The 15,148-nt window shown below is 40.2% G+C and overlaps 2 protein-coding genes across 2 annotated transcripts; both read left to right on the forward strand.

Annotated features, from left to right (window-relative positions):
* The first annotated feature begins 1,806 nt into the window (after positions 1 to 1,806).
* Positions 1,807 to 4,613, forward strand: rpz2 (rapunzel 2). The gene is made up of 2 exons (XM_087834965.1): positions 1,807 to 1,888; positions 3,516 to 4,613. Exon 2 carries the CDS (start codon positions 3,563 to 3,565, stop codon positions 4,247 to 4,249), a length of 687 nt encoding a protein of 228 aa, XP_087691091.1. The 5' UTR covers positions 1,807 to 1,888; positions 3,516 to 3,562; the 3' UTR covers positions 4,250 to 4,613.
* A 1,386-nt stretch (positions 4,614 to 5,999) lies between these two features.
* On the forward strand, positions 6,000 to 14,487 carry krit1 (KRIT1 ankyrin repeat containing). The gene is made up of 17 exons (XM_087835177.1): positions 6,000 to 6,187; positions 8,500 to 8,669; positions 8,868 to 9,024; positions 9,122 to 9,214; positions 9,319 to 9,448; positions 9,537 to 9,780; positions 9,864 to 9,979; positions 10,134 to 10,277; positions 10,395 to 10,551; positions 10,839 to 10,946; positions 12,394 to 12,550; positions 12,693 to 12,844; positions 12,939 to 13,105; positions 13,218 to 13,305; positions 13,403 to 13,609; positions 13,983 to 14,099; positions 14,185 to 14,487. Exons 2-17 carry the CDS (start codon positions 8,568 to 8,570, stop codon positions 14,272 to 14,274), a joined length of 2,229 nt encoding a protein of 742 aa, XP_087691303.1. The 5' UTR covers positions 6,000 to 6,187; positions 8,500 to 8,567; the 3' UTR covers positions 14,275 to 14,487.
* Positions 14,488 to 15,148: the final 661 nt, after the last annotated feature.

Consider the following 15,148-nt stretch of genomic DNA (forward strand, 5'->3'; position numbering starts at 1 on the left):
ATCCTAAAAGTTTAATGTTAAAATTAAATAAATGGTAATATTGTCTCTGACTAACCATCAAGTAAATCTTTATACAGAACAAGACATCACAAAAGTCTTTCAATATAAAAAAGTAAAAATAAAAGACATGCTTGGACTTGTTTGTGCTCTTAAGCTCCTGACTGTTGTATCTGTTAGAGTTGATGCTTTTGAGATTGTCATTTGTGCTAAGATATATATATATATAACCACTGCTTGTGTGTGCTGATAAAATGTTTGTTTTCTTAGGTTTTATGCTTCTATGACGGAAGAAGCAGCTTTGTTGCTATAATTTTCCCTTACACATTTAGAAACCATAAGGTTCTGTTCATCTGAGGTGCAGGACTGCTCACTTCTGCTTTTTACACATCTTAGTTCGTTGAAAGGTCGCATCCTGACTGGAGAGGTTGATCAGAAGTCATGCCTTGTTTGGTATGACGAGGGGCCACACACACACACACACACACACACACACACACACACACACACACACACAAAGTGGTTAATATTTAATGACAGCATGATGACCTCAGGAATCCTCTGGATACTTCAGACTTTGATCCAATGACTCTGGTTATCAGAATGGCTTCTCTTACATAATCTGTACATATCTGACACTATTTTTTTTAACATTATCTTCTTCATTATGAATGAAATCAGTTTTATCACGCTCTTAAATCTGCCAGGGCTGTTGCTGTCATTGGCTGTTTTTCCCAGCAGACATCGTACCAGGAAAATCAGGCTTTGCAAGGCAAGTTTTGAAACTGAACCTAGACCAGCCTCTTGTTTAAGGCAGACATTTTCCTTATTTGTTTATGTTGGTAAAACTCAAGATCCTTCTGTATGTGTGTCACCTTGTTCCTAAAAGCGCACTCAGTCTGTGTAGACTTTTTAGGATAATTAGAGGGTCACTTTACCCAAGTTGTAAAAAATTATATTTTCTCTTCCCTTTGGGGTTGTATCTAAATTTCCAGTGTAAAAAGTCAACCAAATCAAAAATATGGAGAGACCTTTGTAAATAAGAGGGGAGGCGAAAGCTTAGACTCAATTCTGGTGGTCAAAAAGTAACACTTTGTTTCCATTTGACTTCCTCGTGAACAGATGTCATTTTAAATAAACATAAAACTCTTAGGTTTAAATAACATTTCCTCTTGCTAAACTCTTAGTGCGCCAATATTTATTTATTTATTTTTATATTTTTGTGTCTCAAATGTCGTGAAATGCTAAAAAGAAAACATACCAAAAAAATAAAAGTGTGTACATAAGTTTTATGTGACTAGTATGAAAAATATTCAAATGAAAGCTGCTGTCAGCAGGCAGTGATACTGTATCTTGAAATGTTCTTTTTCACTAGTAAACAAAGCCATTTCCAGAAACACAGGTTTTCTTTTGTTATTCGTCTCAACTCACATCCTGAAAAATGAATGAACGAATGAATGCAAAGACGATGAATAAATATTTCTTTCATGACGATACTGATACTAATACACATAAGCAGCAAAGACAATAGGGAGACATTTGTTTCTGCTCATTAGGCACGATGATGCATTTCACTTCATTTCACTGATAATTTCTGTAGTATCTCGTCACCCAAACTGGTTGGGAAGGTGTGTGACCATATGATTAAAACAATGACAAAAGGCAACAAGGGCTGGTGGTTGGAGCTTCAGCCACAGTGTTTCATAGCCACAGTGTTTCTAGATGGACTCTCTCAGCCAATCAGCACAGAGCACGCATGACTCACTTCCTTGTATCTGCTCCCTTATTTGGCAGAAAGGGGTTGTCCTTATTTGACTATAGGGTGGAAAATGGTGGAAAGCAAAGCCAGACGGCTGCAGTAGACTGAGGAATACCAGCAGTTTTATCTTTGGTGAGTAAACATCTGCCTTCTGTGCTTCACAGTCTCTGATCTGAAGGGTGTTTAGAGTCTATTTGAAAGCAAGTCTGATAGGGGGGACTGATAGCAGCATGCCAGGGTGACTCATGTAGGAGAGGCAGAGAATCAGGAAATGAGAGAAACAAGCTTGGAAACAAACAGCAACACAATCCCGAGACTGGGTTTAGGTTAAAGCTGCCAAAAGAAATAGCTTCTGGGATTGAAAGTGCTCAGTAGATGATCTACTGAAGTTCACAACCTGGAGCCATGTCTTTGTTTCCAGTCTTTCTAGTGTTACTACAAATAGACACACCTACTGTTATCCCTGAGTTATTTTTCCAGCACGACAACATTGAGATTGATGATTAATGCTAGAAGTATGACAAAGATGCACTGCTATTAGATGTGGATGCATAGTTTCACAGATGAACATTTACACTGATGTGGTAAGTAATCATTCAGTAAAATGTCGCGGTTTATGCTTCCTAAATGAAAGAATTCGCTTATATCCTTCTTTATGCCATTCAGAATTGATCATCTTTGAGTCTTTAACATATTATTTTGCATAAAAATGTATTTTTTGTGCTTTACTGCAAACAAAATGTCGGTGATTTGAAATGATAAAACCATGCTTGTTTCATTTTAGCTGAATACTTCTCTTTAAACTTAAACTATATGTTGTTAAAAGTTTTCTAAGAATTAGTAACTTTTTTGGACATAAAATGACAAAAGTTTGTTGCTCACGTATCATAGACACGATTATTTGTGGGTCTTTTTTGTGCTCTGTCACATATGAAGTATCACTGAACTGGACTTTTACTTTGTTAACAACATTCTTCCTTGTGTTTTTACATGAAAAACTTAGAAAACACCAAAAGGTTTATCAGTAATGACACATGCCTTCCCTGTCACATGTTGCCCATAACATTAAGTGTAAGATGACACCTTTAAGTATTACTCTACACGATATGGTGCATAGGCAGCAGCTGGTGACATGTGTGTATGCCAGCAGTTAGCCATGAGCTTGTTTTTAGTTGGCCTGTAAAAAGGGGGGAAAAGTTTGTGACTTAACACACCTGTTAGGTGCAAAACGTGGGCAGGTTTTCATTCCAGCGGGGGATTTTTTGGAAGGGTATCTAATTGTAGTGGCAGCAAAACGATAAAATAGTTAACAAAACATGTCAAAAAGTGGATTCTGTTCATCTGGATGTAGCACTTAGATCTTCAGAAGTCACTTGGATGAGTGACGGGAGCAGCCATAAGAAAAAGAGGGATTTGCAACCCAGTTCAGAGTTAAAGCTGGTGTGGTCATATGCTGTATTTAGCACAGTGTGGATGCAGTTTTGCTGGGCCAGTAAGTAGAGAGGGCTATCTACCAGTTGAAAGATCGGTGGTTCAATCTCTGACTCCTCTAGTCTGGATATCAAAGCAACCTTGGGGAGTATACTAAACCCTTAATTGCTCCAGATGTTTTCGATCCAGTGTGTGAATATTAGGTGAAAAGTTTTTTGGTGAATGAAGCTTTTAAGAAGAAAGCACTTTGAGTGCTCGAATAGAGCAGAAAGGTGCTGTATAAGAATTAGTCTGTTTAACCTTAAAATCTTTTGTTCTGTCTCTCCAGATTCACTCTGTGTGCACTTTTAACGTGGCAGAAGAAAAACAGCAGTGATGGCTGATTCAGCACAAATCAAGAAGACCGCAGCCAAAGTGTTGTGCTGTGTGGAGAAGGTTTCCTCCTTCGCCTCCTCCATTGACCCCATCTTTGGTGTTGTCTCTTCCCTGGTTGGAGTGGCTCGCAAGGGCCTGATGGACGAAGAGGATCATCCTCTGGAGAAGGACTTTCAGGCGATCCACACCAAACTGCAGAGCATCTCTCAGAAGAACCAGGAATGCCTGAAGAAGATCCACATTGACGAGGTGAACGAAACCTACGGCAAGTACGAGGAGTACATCAAGCACCAGTACAATGCCTTCAACAACATGGTGGCACTGGTGAAGAAAGATCCAGGCAACGCCACGCGCCACATGGAGATCTTTGAGAAGATTTATGAGAGGGACAAGTCTGACATGAGCCTGGATGTGTATTATCGTGGCGTGGTGGGTACACAAACGCTATTCGGAAAACCACTGCTAAAAGTGTACTTTGAACACTGTGAAGGCGACCGAGAAATCATGGAGCGCCGCTGTTCACACATCACCCACCTCTTCCACATGGGCCTCATTGCCCTCATGGGCTACACAGCTGTAACAGAGGACGATGAAGATGAAGTGCGCGAGAAGTGGACTGGCAGGGTGCAGGACATCCAGGAGAAGATGCAGGAGGTGCTCAGCGAGTGCAAACCCCAAGCATCCTAAGCCCCACAAGGAGAGATGACATCCTTTGAGTCTGGTGGTACTAACAAGGGGACCAATCAGGACTCTCAGCTGTTGATTAAAAAAATAAATTATGCTATTATATAAAAATATATGTAAGACCAAAGCCATGTTTTCATTTGAGCACTTGAGCTGCACTGGATGGTTGTACTGCAGCATCTTACTTGTTGTCTTGACAATGTATACTGCTTTCAGAGTTACCACTATAATGTTCAGCTGCTTTGTGCTGCGCCTCAATAGATGCTGAAATTTTATACAATAAAATGTATGAATTATTATACAGTCAAGTTGTATATTTGTGAAATAAAGCTGCAGCAAAAAAATAAAGTCAATTCATGAGGGGCAAGTCTGTAACTTCTCTAATAACTCAGTCTGCTGAGCTGCTAGAAACCAAACCCTACTACACAGTTAATAAACTCACAAGAATTTTATTTATATCCATACTTCAGTTCCTTTTGAAAAGTGGCTCTCTGAAACAGAAACTGCTTTCATAATACCAGCAAAACAATTGACTTGACTTCATGAGAACTTGATGTCTATTTAATACATTCCTTTCTTTCACTGAGTTCAACAATGTAGTAATTATACTGGGTTTAAAGAAGCCTGTTAGAGTACAGACTACATAATTCATGAATTATGATTATGCTTTAAGCATAAATAGCACTGGGGTGAATCTACTGTGCAGCTCACTTGGTTGAGCAGGTGACCCATATGCAAAACCCATATGTAGAGGTATGGGTTCAAGGTTGCCCCAAAACCACCCCCAGTGTGTTATTCCCCCACACTCTTTCCCAGAGTTCCTGTCAGCTTTCGATTTTCCTATATGGAAATTTGAGTCTGCCTGTAAAAAAAATAAAAAAAACCCAAAACACATAGTTTCAGATTTCCTCAAAATTTCAGCTTAACAACACAAACCTCTGAAAAATTAACTTGAAATTTTAAGTCGAAGTGATTTGGGAGGTCGCTTTTGACAGTGAGAGTTTCACCAGTTCTTCAAATATATATACAAAAAATGTTCCCTTTTTATCAGTCAGGGTTGAAGACTAGTGTGAGAAAGTGTGGGAACTAATGTGAGGAATATCATTGATCGGGATATATTTAACACACATTTAAGTTAAATTTGCTAATTCATTAATGAATAGCTTAAGTTATACAACTGATCCAATTAAAGCAATAAATAGCTTTGCATATACATACGTTTATTTGCTTTATACACCCCTCTAGCGGAGAAACACCTAAACTATCTATCTATCTATATTAGCTCTTGGCTATAATATTCAATTCAAATTTTATTTTTTATTATCCTAAAAATTGCATATAGCCTTCATAGCAAGCAAAACACGTACTACTACTTGTAAAACTTCTGAATTATTATTATGTTATTATGTCAAAATTTCGGCTATCTCAACATTTCAAAGCCTGTAAGTCAAAATTTGAGCTAATGACCTGAAATTTTGACTTATGGATGACAATTCAAAAAAAAATATTTAAACAAGCTTCCATAGCTTTTTTCCGGGGAGGCGGTCTTTTAAGAGGACAATAAATCACATTGAAATTCTGAATTTCTGATTCCCTTTTTTAATATATCCATAAATAAGTCTTTAAATACGGAGCACAGCGGACGCTACCTGACGCTCATGCTTTGTTATTGAGTGTACGTGGTCCCCCTCACCAGCAGAGTCCTCTGTCGTCCTGCCGCAGCTGCTGCACTCAAACGTAACGTGATTCCTCTGTTTGTCTCTGCAGCCCTGCCCCGTCTTAAAAAGGCCTGCAACTACCTCAACCCAAAAATAACTGCTCCTGGAAGCGGTGCTGGGGCAACCTCCCGGCTTCAGACCGCAAATTTAACCCAATTAAGACAAGCGGAGAGCCGAGGAAAGCTCCGTTTGGTGGTTTTGAAAGAAAGTCACGTCGCTTTCGGTAAGTTTCAGCTGCTCGGCGAGCGGAAAAAAAGCATTGATGAAGATGAGTGTAGCATCCCGGCTACTGCTGCTGACCCCGCTCTAAAAGTTCTGTCGTTTAACGTGGACAAAGAAATGTATGAAAACTGGTTGAATACGACAGTGTATGCCGTGTGTGTGTGTGTAAAATACAACATGTAAAGGTGTTCGTGTAATAACAGTTTAAAGACAGCCGAGCCTGGTTTCCGGGGCGTGACCTGTCTTTGAACTCAACAAGTTTGTGTCTGAGATGACTCTTACTAGTTTTACTGTGTGTTAAATTATATTTTACTTTTTTATATGCAGCTCAAAAGTGACTACAAATAAGATACAATAAATAAAATGGTGTAAATACACTACAAAATTAAAAATAGGAGGTATACAATATGAAATAATAAAATAATATATATGTAGAGGTATATTTTAAAGCAGTTTGAGAATATTTGAGCTTGTTACATGGTGTGTTATCCTGCACCGTAGTCGTAAAGAGATGGACATGGTCAACAAAAATACTCAGGTGGGCTGTGCAGTGTAAATGAGGCTCTGATGGTACTAAAGAGGCCAAAGTATGCCAGTAAAATATCTCCCACACTGTTACACCACCAGCGGCAGGTTGAACTGTGGATTATTCTGACGCTACCATTTGATCGTAGCAGCAGAAATGCTTTTCCATTCTTCTGTTGTCCAATTTTGGTGAGCCCCTGTGAATTGAAGTCTAAATTTTCTGTTCTTAGCTGACAGCTGTGGTACCTGGTGTGGTCTTCTGCGTCAGGGTGCTCTTCTGCATACCTTTTACCTATTTGAGTTGTTGTTGCTTTGCTATGGCATCAGCAGGGCATTGTCACCTTAGAGAACTGCCTGTCACTGGATATTTTCTCTTTTTCTGATTTGTGTGCAAATTTGGCAGCAGGTCTAATCTTACACTTCGTGTGTTTACGAGGTATTCATTAAATTGTGTGATTGGTTTGGGGGAGGGGGGGTACTACCTCAGTGTGGTAAACGTGGTCTTTGTGAATATTTTATGTTGTACAAGACAAAAGGCATCAAGGAGGACGGGGTTAAAAGGTTCTCTATGGTGCACCGCTATGCTTCACAACTCCACAGCTGTTGAGTCAAACTTGAGAGTGACGTTTGCAGCAGTCCTTACCACACTTACTTTGGGTGCATCATAAGTGCTACACCCGCAAGTGCTAGAAGACAGCCAGAGACAACGACGGAAACAGAAAATTTGTTCATATGCGTCAGCCCTACACAGATACACAGTGAGCAAGTTAACAAATCAGCAGTTCTGGACATTGATTCCAGGTTTGATTATGACATCAATAAGGTTACTAGAAGTGCTTTCTATCCCTTAAAAATATATCTGATGTTAGAAAATCCTTATCTCAAACTGACTGAGAAATTGGTTCATGCATTCACATCAAGCAGGTTAGATTATTGTAACGCTCTATTCACTGGATTACCCAACTCATCAGTAGGATGACTTAAGATCACAACATAGCACACAGTCCTTACAGGCACATGAAAGTTTGAGCATATTGCCTCAGTATTGAAGGAACTTAATTTGTTCCCATTAAAATTATAAAATTGCCTTTGAAAGCTTTATTAACTAATAAAAGTATTTTAATGGTTTGCCCTCACCACACCCGGTATATCTCTGACTTGCCCACTGTTTACCGGATGACTGAGAACCTTCACAGACACACTCTTTACAACCCTATCTGACCTCTCAGGTCACCAGGTCCAGATCCAGGTCCAGATTCCCAGAATTAGATCCAAGTGTGTTGAAGGTGCTTGCAGTAATTGTGGTCCAGTTCTTTGGAACAAGCTCACCTGAGATCAGTTACAACTGTGCATAAATTTAAAAACAGACTTGACCCTTTTTAATCACTAAATAGGTGGTGATGGGGGTGGGTTGCTGTATTTTGCTGTTTTCATTGCCACAGGTTTTATGCTTTTGATCTTATGTGTTAAGCACATTTAGTTTGCATGTAACTGCAAACTCCCACATGGGTGTGTTCACTTTCTCTGTCCACGTGGTGACAGCATTAAACAACGTTGGACATTATAAAGATTATAAAATTGTGTGAATGGATGATTGGTTTTGGCAGTGAGAGCTGTGGGGCTCCAGGTTGGTCACTTGCTTTGGTGTTGGAATCCAAAGTTTCTAAAGTGTAGGCGCTCTGTGATCAGTTAAACCTGTGTATAGACGGAGTGTCACTGCTCAAGCACTGAATTACTTTTCTTTGCAACCTTCACCTTTTTTGATATTTTTTTCCCCCCATGTTTTAGGCATGTCTCTCCACGGCATTTGGCCCCCATGTAGCATATTTTCTCAGGTCTGAGGAAAAGACGCCACGATGGGCAACGAGGACACCCTCGAGGATGTGTTTGTTGCTGTGCTTCGTCCGAAGAATCAAGTCAGCCTGAGCTCGAAAGAATACAGAGCCAAAGCCTATGAGGTAGGCAGACAATCAATTAACACACTGTCCTCGACATCTTACAGTGAGGTGGAAAAAACACTGTCCTGTAATGTATTGTTGGTTTGGGCATATCACTGCTGTATGCATGAATAATAAACACCCTTCAGTGAATTCAGACCCACTGGAGTTCCTAACTGAGCCTCTGTTTGCATGTTTTTTCCTCTGGCGTCTGGGTAGATCCTTTTAAAAGAATTGCCTTTAGAGGGGAAGGAGAAGAAAAGAAAGAAAGTCCTTCTGGCAACAAAGCTCAAAGCAGGAGGAGACAAATCCAAATCCATATTGGATTATGTTGATGAAACTATCAAACCGCTCTCCAGTAACCAAAGCTGTGCTGGTGAGGCTGACGCATTTGTGCACAAGCTGATTTATTAAACTGTTTTTTGGGGGGAGAGTTAGGAACCACTGATCTAACCAGTGTTTTTGGTGTGCAGGAAAACGTGTGGTGCACATGAAGAAATTTATTCTTGAAGGTGACAATGAAGGGAAAGAAGCCTCACTTTTTGTTGTACCAGTCAGTGTTAAAGGTAAGTGAACTATATCTCATCCTGGACTGATCTAGCTGATTTTATTTAACATTTAACAAAGTTTAAGCTGTGCATGCAGTAGATTAATGAGTCCTTCTATACAGACAACAGCAAGCCTGTCCACAGCCCTGGGAGCCCCAGCTTTTACTGCTTCCACGACATAATGCGGGTGTGCAGTGAGACCAGCACTCACTTCTGCTCCGTCACCTCCAAGATGCTCCTGGCTTTAGACAAGTAAAGAGAAGTCTCTAAATGTGCTCTTTAGCTCTGAGATTTTGTCAGAGGTAAACGCCCCTTCCCTTTGCTTCTTTCCCCTCTGCAGATGGTTAGCAGAGCAACACACTGTGCCTCATGCCATCCCTGCTTTATTCAGACCAGCACCCGTGGAGCGGGTGAAGACCAACGTAAGCAATCCGGCTTACAGCAGCGAGGGCAAACTGAGTGATGAGGGTCTGCACATGGGCTACACTGCTCTGGAGATCAAGAGCAAGATGATGTCCCTGGAGAAGGCTGACATGTGCATCCTGAATCCACTCTACGGCTCAGATCTGCAGTACACCAACAGGGTAAGGCTTTATATATGCAAAGAAACATAATTCTTCTGGTGGATTTGGAAACTTAAATCGCCCTCCTTTTGTTTTGTCTGCAGGTGGACAAAGTTATCATCAACCCATACTTTGGGCTCGGGGCACCAGACTATTCCAAGATCCAGATCCCCAAGAGGGAGAAATGGCAGCATGGACCCAACTGTGTGACAGAAGACAAGTGAGGGCTTGTTTTGGTTAACTGCTATCGACTTTGTGTCTAACTTTGTCTCTTCTTGGGGCGTACTGGACAGTCTCTATTAACAACGTGGATGCCTTGAACTGAAGTCATGTTTAATCACTGTTCTCTTCAGCATAAATTCCTGTCTCCACAGGGATCACCAGTGGGTGGACGACTTTCCTCTCCACCGCAGCGCCCTGGAAGGAGACACTGAGCTGATCTCTAAGCTTCTGGACAGCGGTTTCTCAGTCAAGCAGCTGGACAATGATCACTGGGCTCCCATACACTATGCCTGCTGGTGAGTCTCCTGCTCATCTGCTCAAGAAAGGCTTAAAAGTATCCAAAATTTCTTATTTTCCTGGTCTTTTTTTCCATTACTTATGTTTAAGTTTGATATTCATGTGGTTCTATCCAGGCACGGCAAAGTTGAGGCAACCAAGCTGCTGCTGGAGAAGGGTAACTGTAATCCCAACCTGCTGAACGGCCAGCTCAGCTCCCCCCTGCACTTTGCAGCCCGAGGAGGCCACGCAGAGATTGTCCAACTGCTGCTGCAGCACCCTGAGATCGACCGGGTACAAATTTAACACTTAACTTCCTTTCTTTCTTTTTTTTTTCTTTTTTTTCAAGAGCAGCATTGTGACACATTAGCACAGTTTTTATTTATATATATATATATATTTTTAATTATTACTTCAAGGAAATGCTGTTGCAGCTAAATGTAACTTTTTTTTATTGGTTTGTAATAGTAATAATAATAATTGCTGATTTGTCTTTTATTAGTATCCACATACCATCCAGATTGCAAATAAAGTGGTAAACATTAATCACTATGTCATGATACTGACTCCTCCAACAATAGCACATAGAAGACCAGCAGAAGAGATCACCGCTCCAAGTGTGCGAGGAGAACAAACAGAACGAGTGGGAGGAGACTGTGAAACTTCTGCAGCAAGCCAACAGCAAACCAGTGAGTCACACAGTTACACTATTTGTTATTCCTTTGTGTGGAACAACAGCCTTTTCAGGATGTTATCGAGATAAAGTTTGCAATTATTTCTAAATACACTTCAGCATACTTAAGCCCATAAGTATAGACTTCCCAATGCACATATTTTTGCTGATTGATTTGCAGGCGTTGTTGTATTTTAATATAACATAATAGTTGTTAAACAAATATGGCATCCTAAAGGCATCACAGTACATAAAATGGTAATAACAAAATAATAAACGATAAAACATAATTGAGTTTGAGGAGAATATAAATGTTGCTTTGGATCCAAATGAGGTGGCTGTAGCACAGGAGCACATCGTGCACCAATTGGAAGGTTGCTGGGTTGATCCCTGGTTGCTCCAGTCTGCGTGCCAAAGGATCCTTGGGCAAGATAATAACCAAGTTGATCTCTGATGCCACGTTCAAAGTCACCTTTATCACAATTCTTCCCTGTTTTAACTACAGCAGGTCATCTTGACCATGTCTACTTGTCTTAATGCAATGACTTGTTCCCATGTAATTGTGTTGATAAGCAATTGCAAAGTTGTACCTAATAAAGTGACTTGTGAATGTAATTCCCTGGCAGGTAAGTTTGTTTTTTTTTTGGTTTTTTGGTTTGTTTTTTTTGATCTCCTGTTGGTGATATTCCTTCAAGAACAGTCAACGGTGTCAGACATTCCCGGGACTAATCCATGTTTCACTCTTATTTTGCATGTCATTATTGTCTTTTCCTTAAATAGAAACCAGCACTCCATAAAGAATTATGTTTCTGATATTGGGCAAAGGAGTGGCCTCGAGGGGTTGAGTCATGAAAGCTCTGGATTATAGCAGCAAAGCTTGTGGATTTTTGTAGCTGTGCTTTTCATGCTTTTTCATAATGAGCTAATCATTGTTTAGTTTGTTTGCTCGTGCCATGTTTAATTAACCTTATATGTTGTTGATAGTGAGTCTGGCATAGATACGTTCACTCATTTTGATATTTTTTTCCTTGTTTGAAGAAAAGGGGTATGCAGTAAAACACATGTGCAGTTATAACAACACAGAACAGACATGACAGCTTCCTTCTGATATAACACTTTAAAAAAAGTGTTATAGTATGCTTTAAGTAAAGCGAAGCGTATTAAAATGTTTCCTAAACGTTCAACAATGTTGACAAGTTTTTTTGGTTTACATATATATGTATACACATCTTTTAAAGAGGGGTTTATACTTTTATTTTTAAAAAGAAAGAGGAAGATTGTTAACTTGTTATTTTCTGTTATATTGCGAGAGTACTGTTGCCCGCGGTGAGTTTTTGCTGGTGTGTACGGGGTGTAAGATGGCGTAAAGAATAAAGCGTTTGGAGTGAGACTACAACGTCGTGTCTTTTGACTTTAAGCTTAATATTAAGAAATCCACCATTTGTGCTGTTTGTGATCCACAGTACGAGAAGGTGCGCATCTACCGCATGGACGGCTCATATCGCTCCGTAGAGCTCAAGCATGGCAACAACACAACTGTGCAGCAGATCATGGAGGGGATGCGTCTGTCTCAGGAGACCCAGCAATACTTCACCATCTGGATCTGCTCAGAGAACCTCCGTGAGTCCACTTGTTTCTTTTTTTCAAATGCATTTATTTATTTAATTTAGTAACATCAATGCAATAAAGACCAAAAGCTGTAGTTAGTGGTATAACTGCAAGATCCCAGAAAGATTTGTGTGTGTGTGGTTTTGTGTGTTAGACCTGCAGCTGAAGCCGTACCACAAACCCCTGCAGCACCTCCGGATCTGGACTGAGATTGTGACAGATCTCACAGTGCTGGATCCTCAAAGGGAAACGCCACAGCTCTTCCTCCGCAGGGACGTCCGACTGCCCCTTGAAATTGAGAAAAAGGTAGGTCACTTTCACCACCTAAGCATCAGTGACAGCTCAACTCGAAATGTCTTGAGAGCTCTTCATCAGCTTCCTGCTGGTGGCTTTGTTTCAGGTGGAGGATCCCCTGGCCATCCTTATCCTGTTTGACGAGGCCCGGCACTGCCTTCTCAAGGGCTTCTTCCCTGCTCCAGACAACAAGCTGATCACACTGGCCAGCCTCCTCCTGCAAATCATCTATGGCAACTATGAGAGTAAGAAGCACAAGCAAGGGTTCCTCAAGTAAGAGACGAATCATATTTGTGTTTAAATCACTTTTAATATCTGCTCTAACAAAACTGATTTATTTGCATTCTGGTAAAATCTAAGTAAAATCTGTGCTTTATTTAAACAGTGAGGAAAACCTCAAATCAATCGTGCCGATATCCAAGGTGAAAAGCAAAGCATACCACTGGACCAACAGGATTCTTCATGAGTATAAAGTACACTTGTGTTTTTATTTTAATTACTTTTTATCTTATAAATACATTTCAGTGTTCCCTGAGATGACATCAGGTCCTGTCCATCTCTCACCAACAGGCTCTGAGCACCAGCGAGGGGGTCAGTAAAGAGATGCACCACCTGCAGCGGCTCTTCTTGCAGAACTGCTGGGACATCCCGACCTACGGAGCAGCTTTCTTCACAGGCCAGGTCTACACAAAGGCCAGCGCAAGCAACCACAAAGTCATCCGTGTCTACGTGGGGGTGAACACAAAGGGACTGCATCTCATGAACATGGAAACTAAGGTAAGATGCCATCTTGCTGGGTTTTTAATTTTTGTTTTTTATGTTTTAAGATCTAGTTTGTGAATGTAAAGCTACAAAGCTACTTATTCTTCAGCTTGGTGGAGCAAATGGATGGATGACTATGAGCATGGGCACTCCCACACCAATTTGCCTGTTTTTAAAGCATATGCACTACGTACTCGATTGAAGCACAATAGCACAAGGCAGTTTGCATCTATAGAATGTATTTGAACTTGCATTCTTAGATTAGTTAGATTTTTACTTAAATATTCCCTCTGGGCTTACCGTAGGATAGATTAAACGATAATGCTGTATTTGTGTTATAGTTTTTAAGTTTTAGTTGAAGATGCTTGATGTGACATTTCTTTTGCAGGTCCTTCTCATCAGTTTAGAGTATAGCACGTTTATATGGCAGCTTGGACATGCAGACCAGTATTTCCAGATACACAGTGGTGACAACAAAATGAACTTCATCGTGCACACAAAACAGGTAATAAAGCTTTTCTTGAAATCCAAATAATATTTATTGAAATATATATGGTTGTTAACCTTTAAGGTCTATTCTTTCCCTTCAGGCTGGCCTTATTGTGAAGCTCTTAATGAAACTGAGTGGGCAGATAACTCCAAATGAGAAAGGCATCACAGACAAATACGCCTATGGCTGAAAACTGTTGAAGAAACCACCTGCCAAAAAAATTCCCAGTTCGAGTTGTTTGTTCCGACCATCATCTGACTGCAGTAACTCTGGAAAGCCTCTCCACAAGAGCCTCATTTTGTACAATTGGCTTAGTGATATACTTCACATTCTCTATTTTAATGTTTCCTGGATTTTGATGGCATGTAAATATGTTTATTATTTAATAAAGTGATTGATTGTATGATCAGATGTGTTTTTCATATTTAGGCAGAAATGACAATGTTATTTTTAGAGGAATTCATTCGATGGAGGCTGAAAATCACTCTCTCTTCTCTCTTCACTGGGTGAAAATGCCCTGTTGATGCCAGAAGTTGGAAAATAGTGGCTGGGCTGATTTAGGTGAAAGGAAGGCAACAGTTACTCAAATAACAACTCGCTGCAACCAAGATATGCAGAAGAGCGTCACTGAATGCACACTACATCAAACATTAAAGCAGAAGACCACACTGGGCGGTCTTCTCTTGCCAGTTAAGAACAGGAAACCTACAGCTTGTGCATCATCACCAAACATTTCCTGGTCTCACCTGGTGGTGTAAAGCTATGGAGCATATTTTCTTGGCACACATATATATTTGCCTATATTTTAAAATAATGCATATTAAAGAACTGAAATTATGATGTGAGGTTTTCAAGGCTACTGATGAAAATAAACCTCATTTAAAACATTTGTAGCCCAGCTCCTGTACTAGTTGCACTCCATCACAGGATTTTGAAGTGGTTATTAGTTACTTATTTATTTAAGGTTTCGCAATTGATTTTATTCTTTTACTGAAAGGAAAACGTTACTATTGTGCAAGCTCATTTTCATGATAGCAGTCACAATCATCAATGATCCGACACAC

The sequence above is a fragment of the Neolamprologus brichardi genome, chromosome 22 (genome assembly GCF_056152115.1).
Source record: "Neolamprologus brichardi isolate AB-2024 chromosome 22, ASM5615211v1, whole genome shotgun sequence".
Lineage (NCBI taxonomy): Eukaryota > Metazoa > Chordata > Actinopteri > Cichliformes > Cichlidae > Neolamprologus > Neolamprologus brichardi.

Coding starts and splice junctions, on each gene's coding strand:
- rpz2 (XM_087834965.1), top strand. CDS start 3,563: ATGGCTGATTCAGCACAAATCAAGAAGACCGCAGCCAAAGTGTTGTGC.
- krit1 (XM_087835177.1), top strand. CDS start 8,568: ATGGGCAACGAGGACACCCTCGAGGATGTGTTTGTTGCTGTGCTTCGT. Junction 9,215..9,318: donor TGTACCAGTCAGTGTTAAAG/GTAAGTGAACTA, acceptor CCTTCTATACAG/ACAACAGCAAGCCTGTCCAC. Junction 12,551..12,692: donor GATCTGCTCAGAGAACCTCC/GTGAGTCCACTT, acceptor TTTGTGTGTTAG/ACCTGCAGCTGAAGCCGTAC.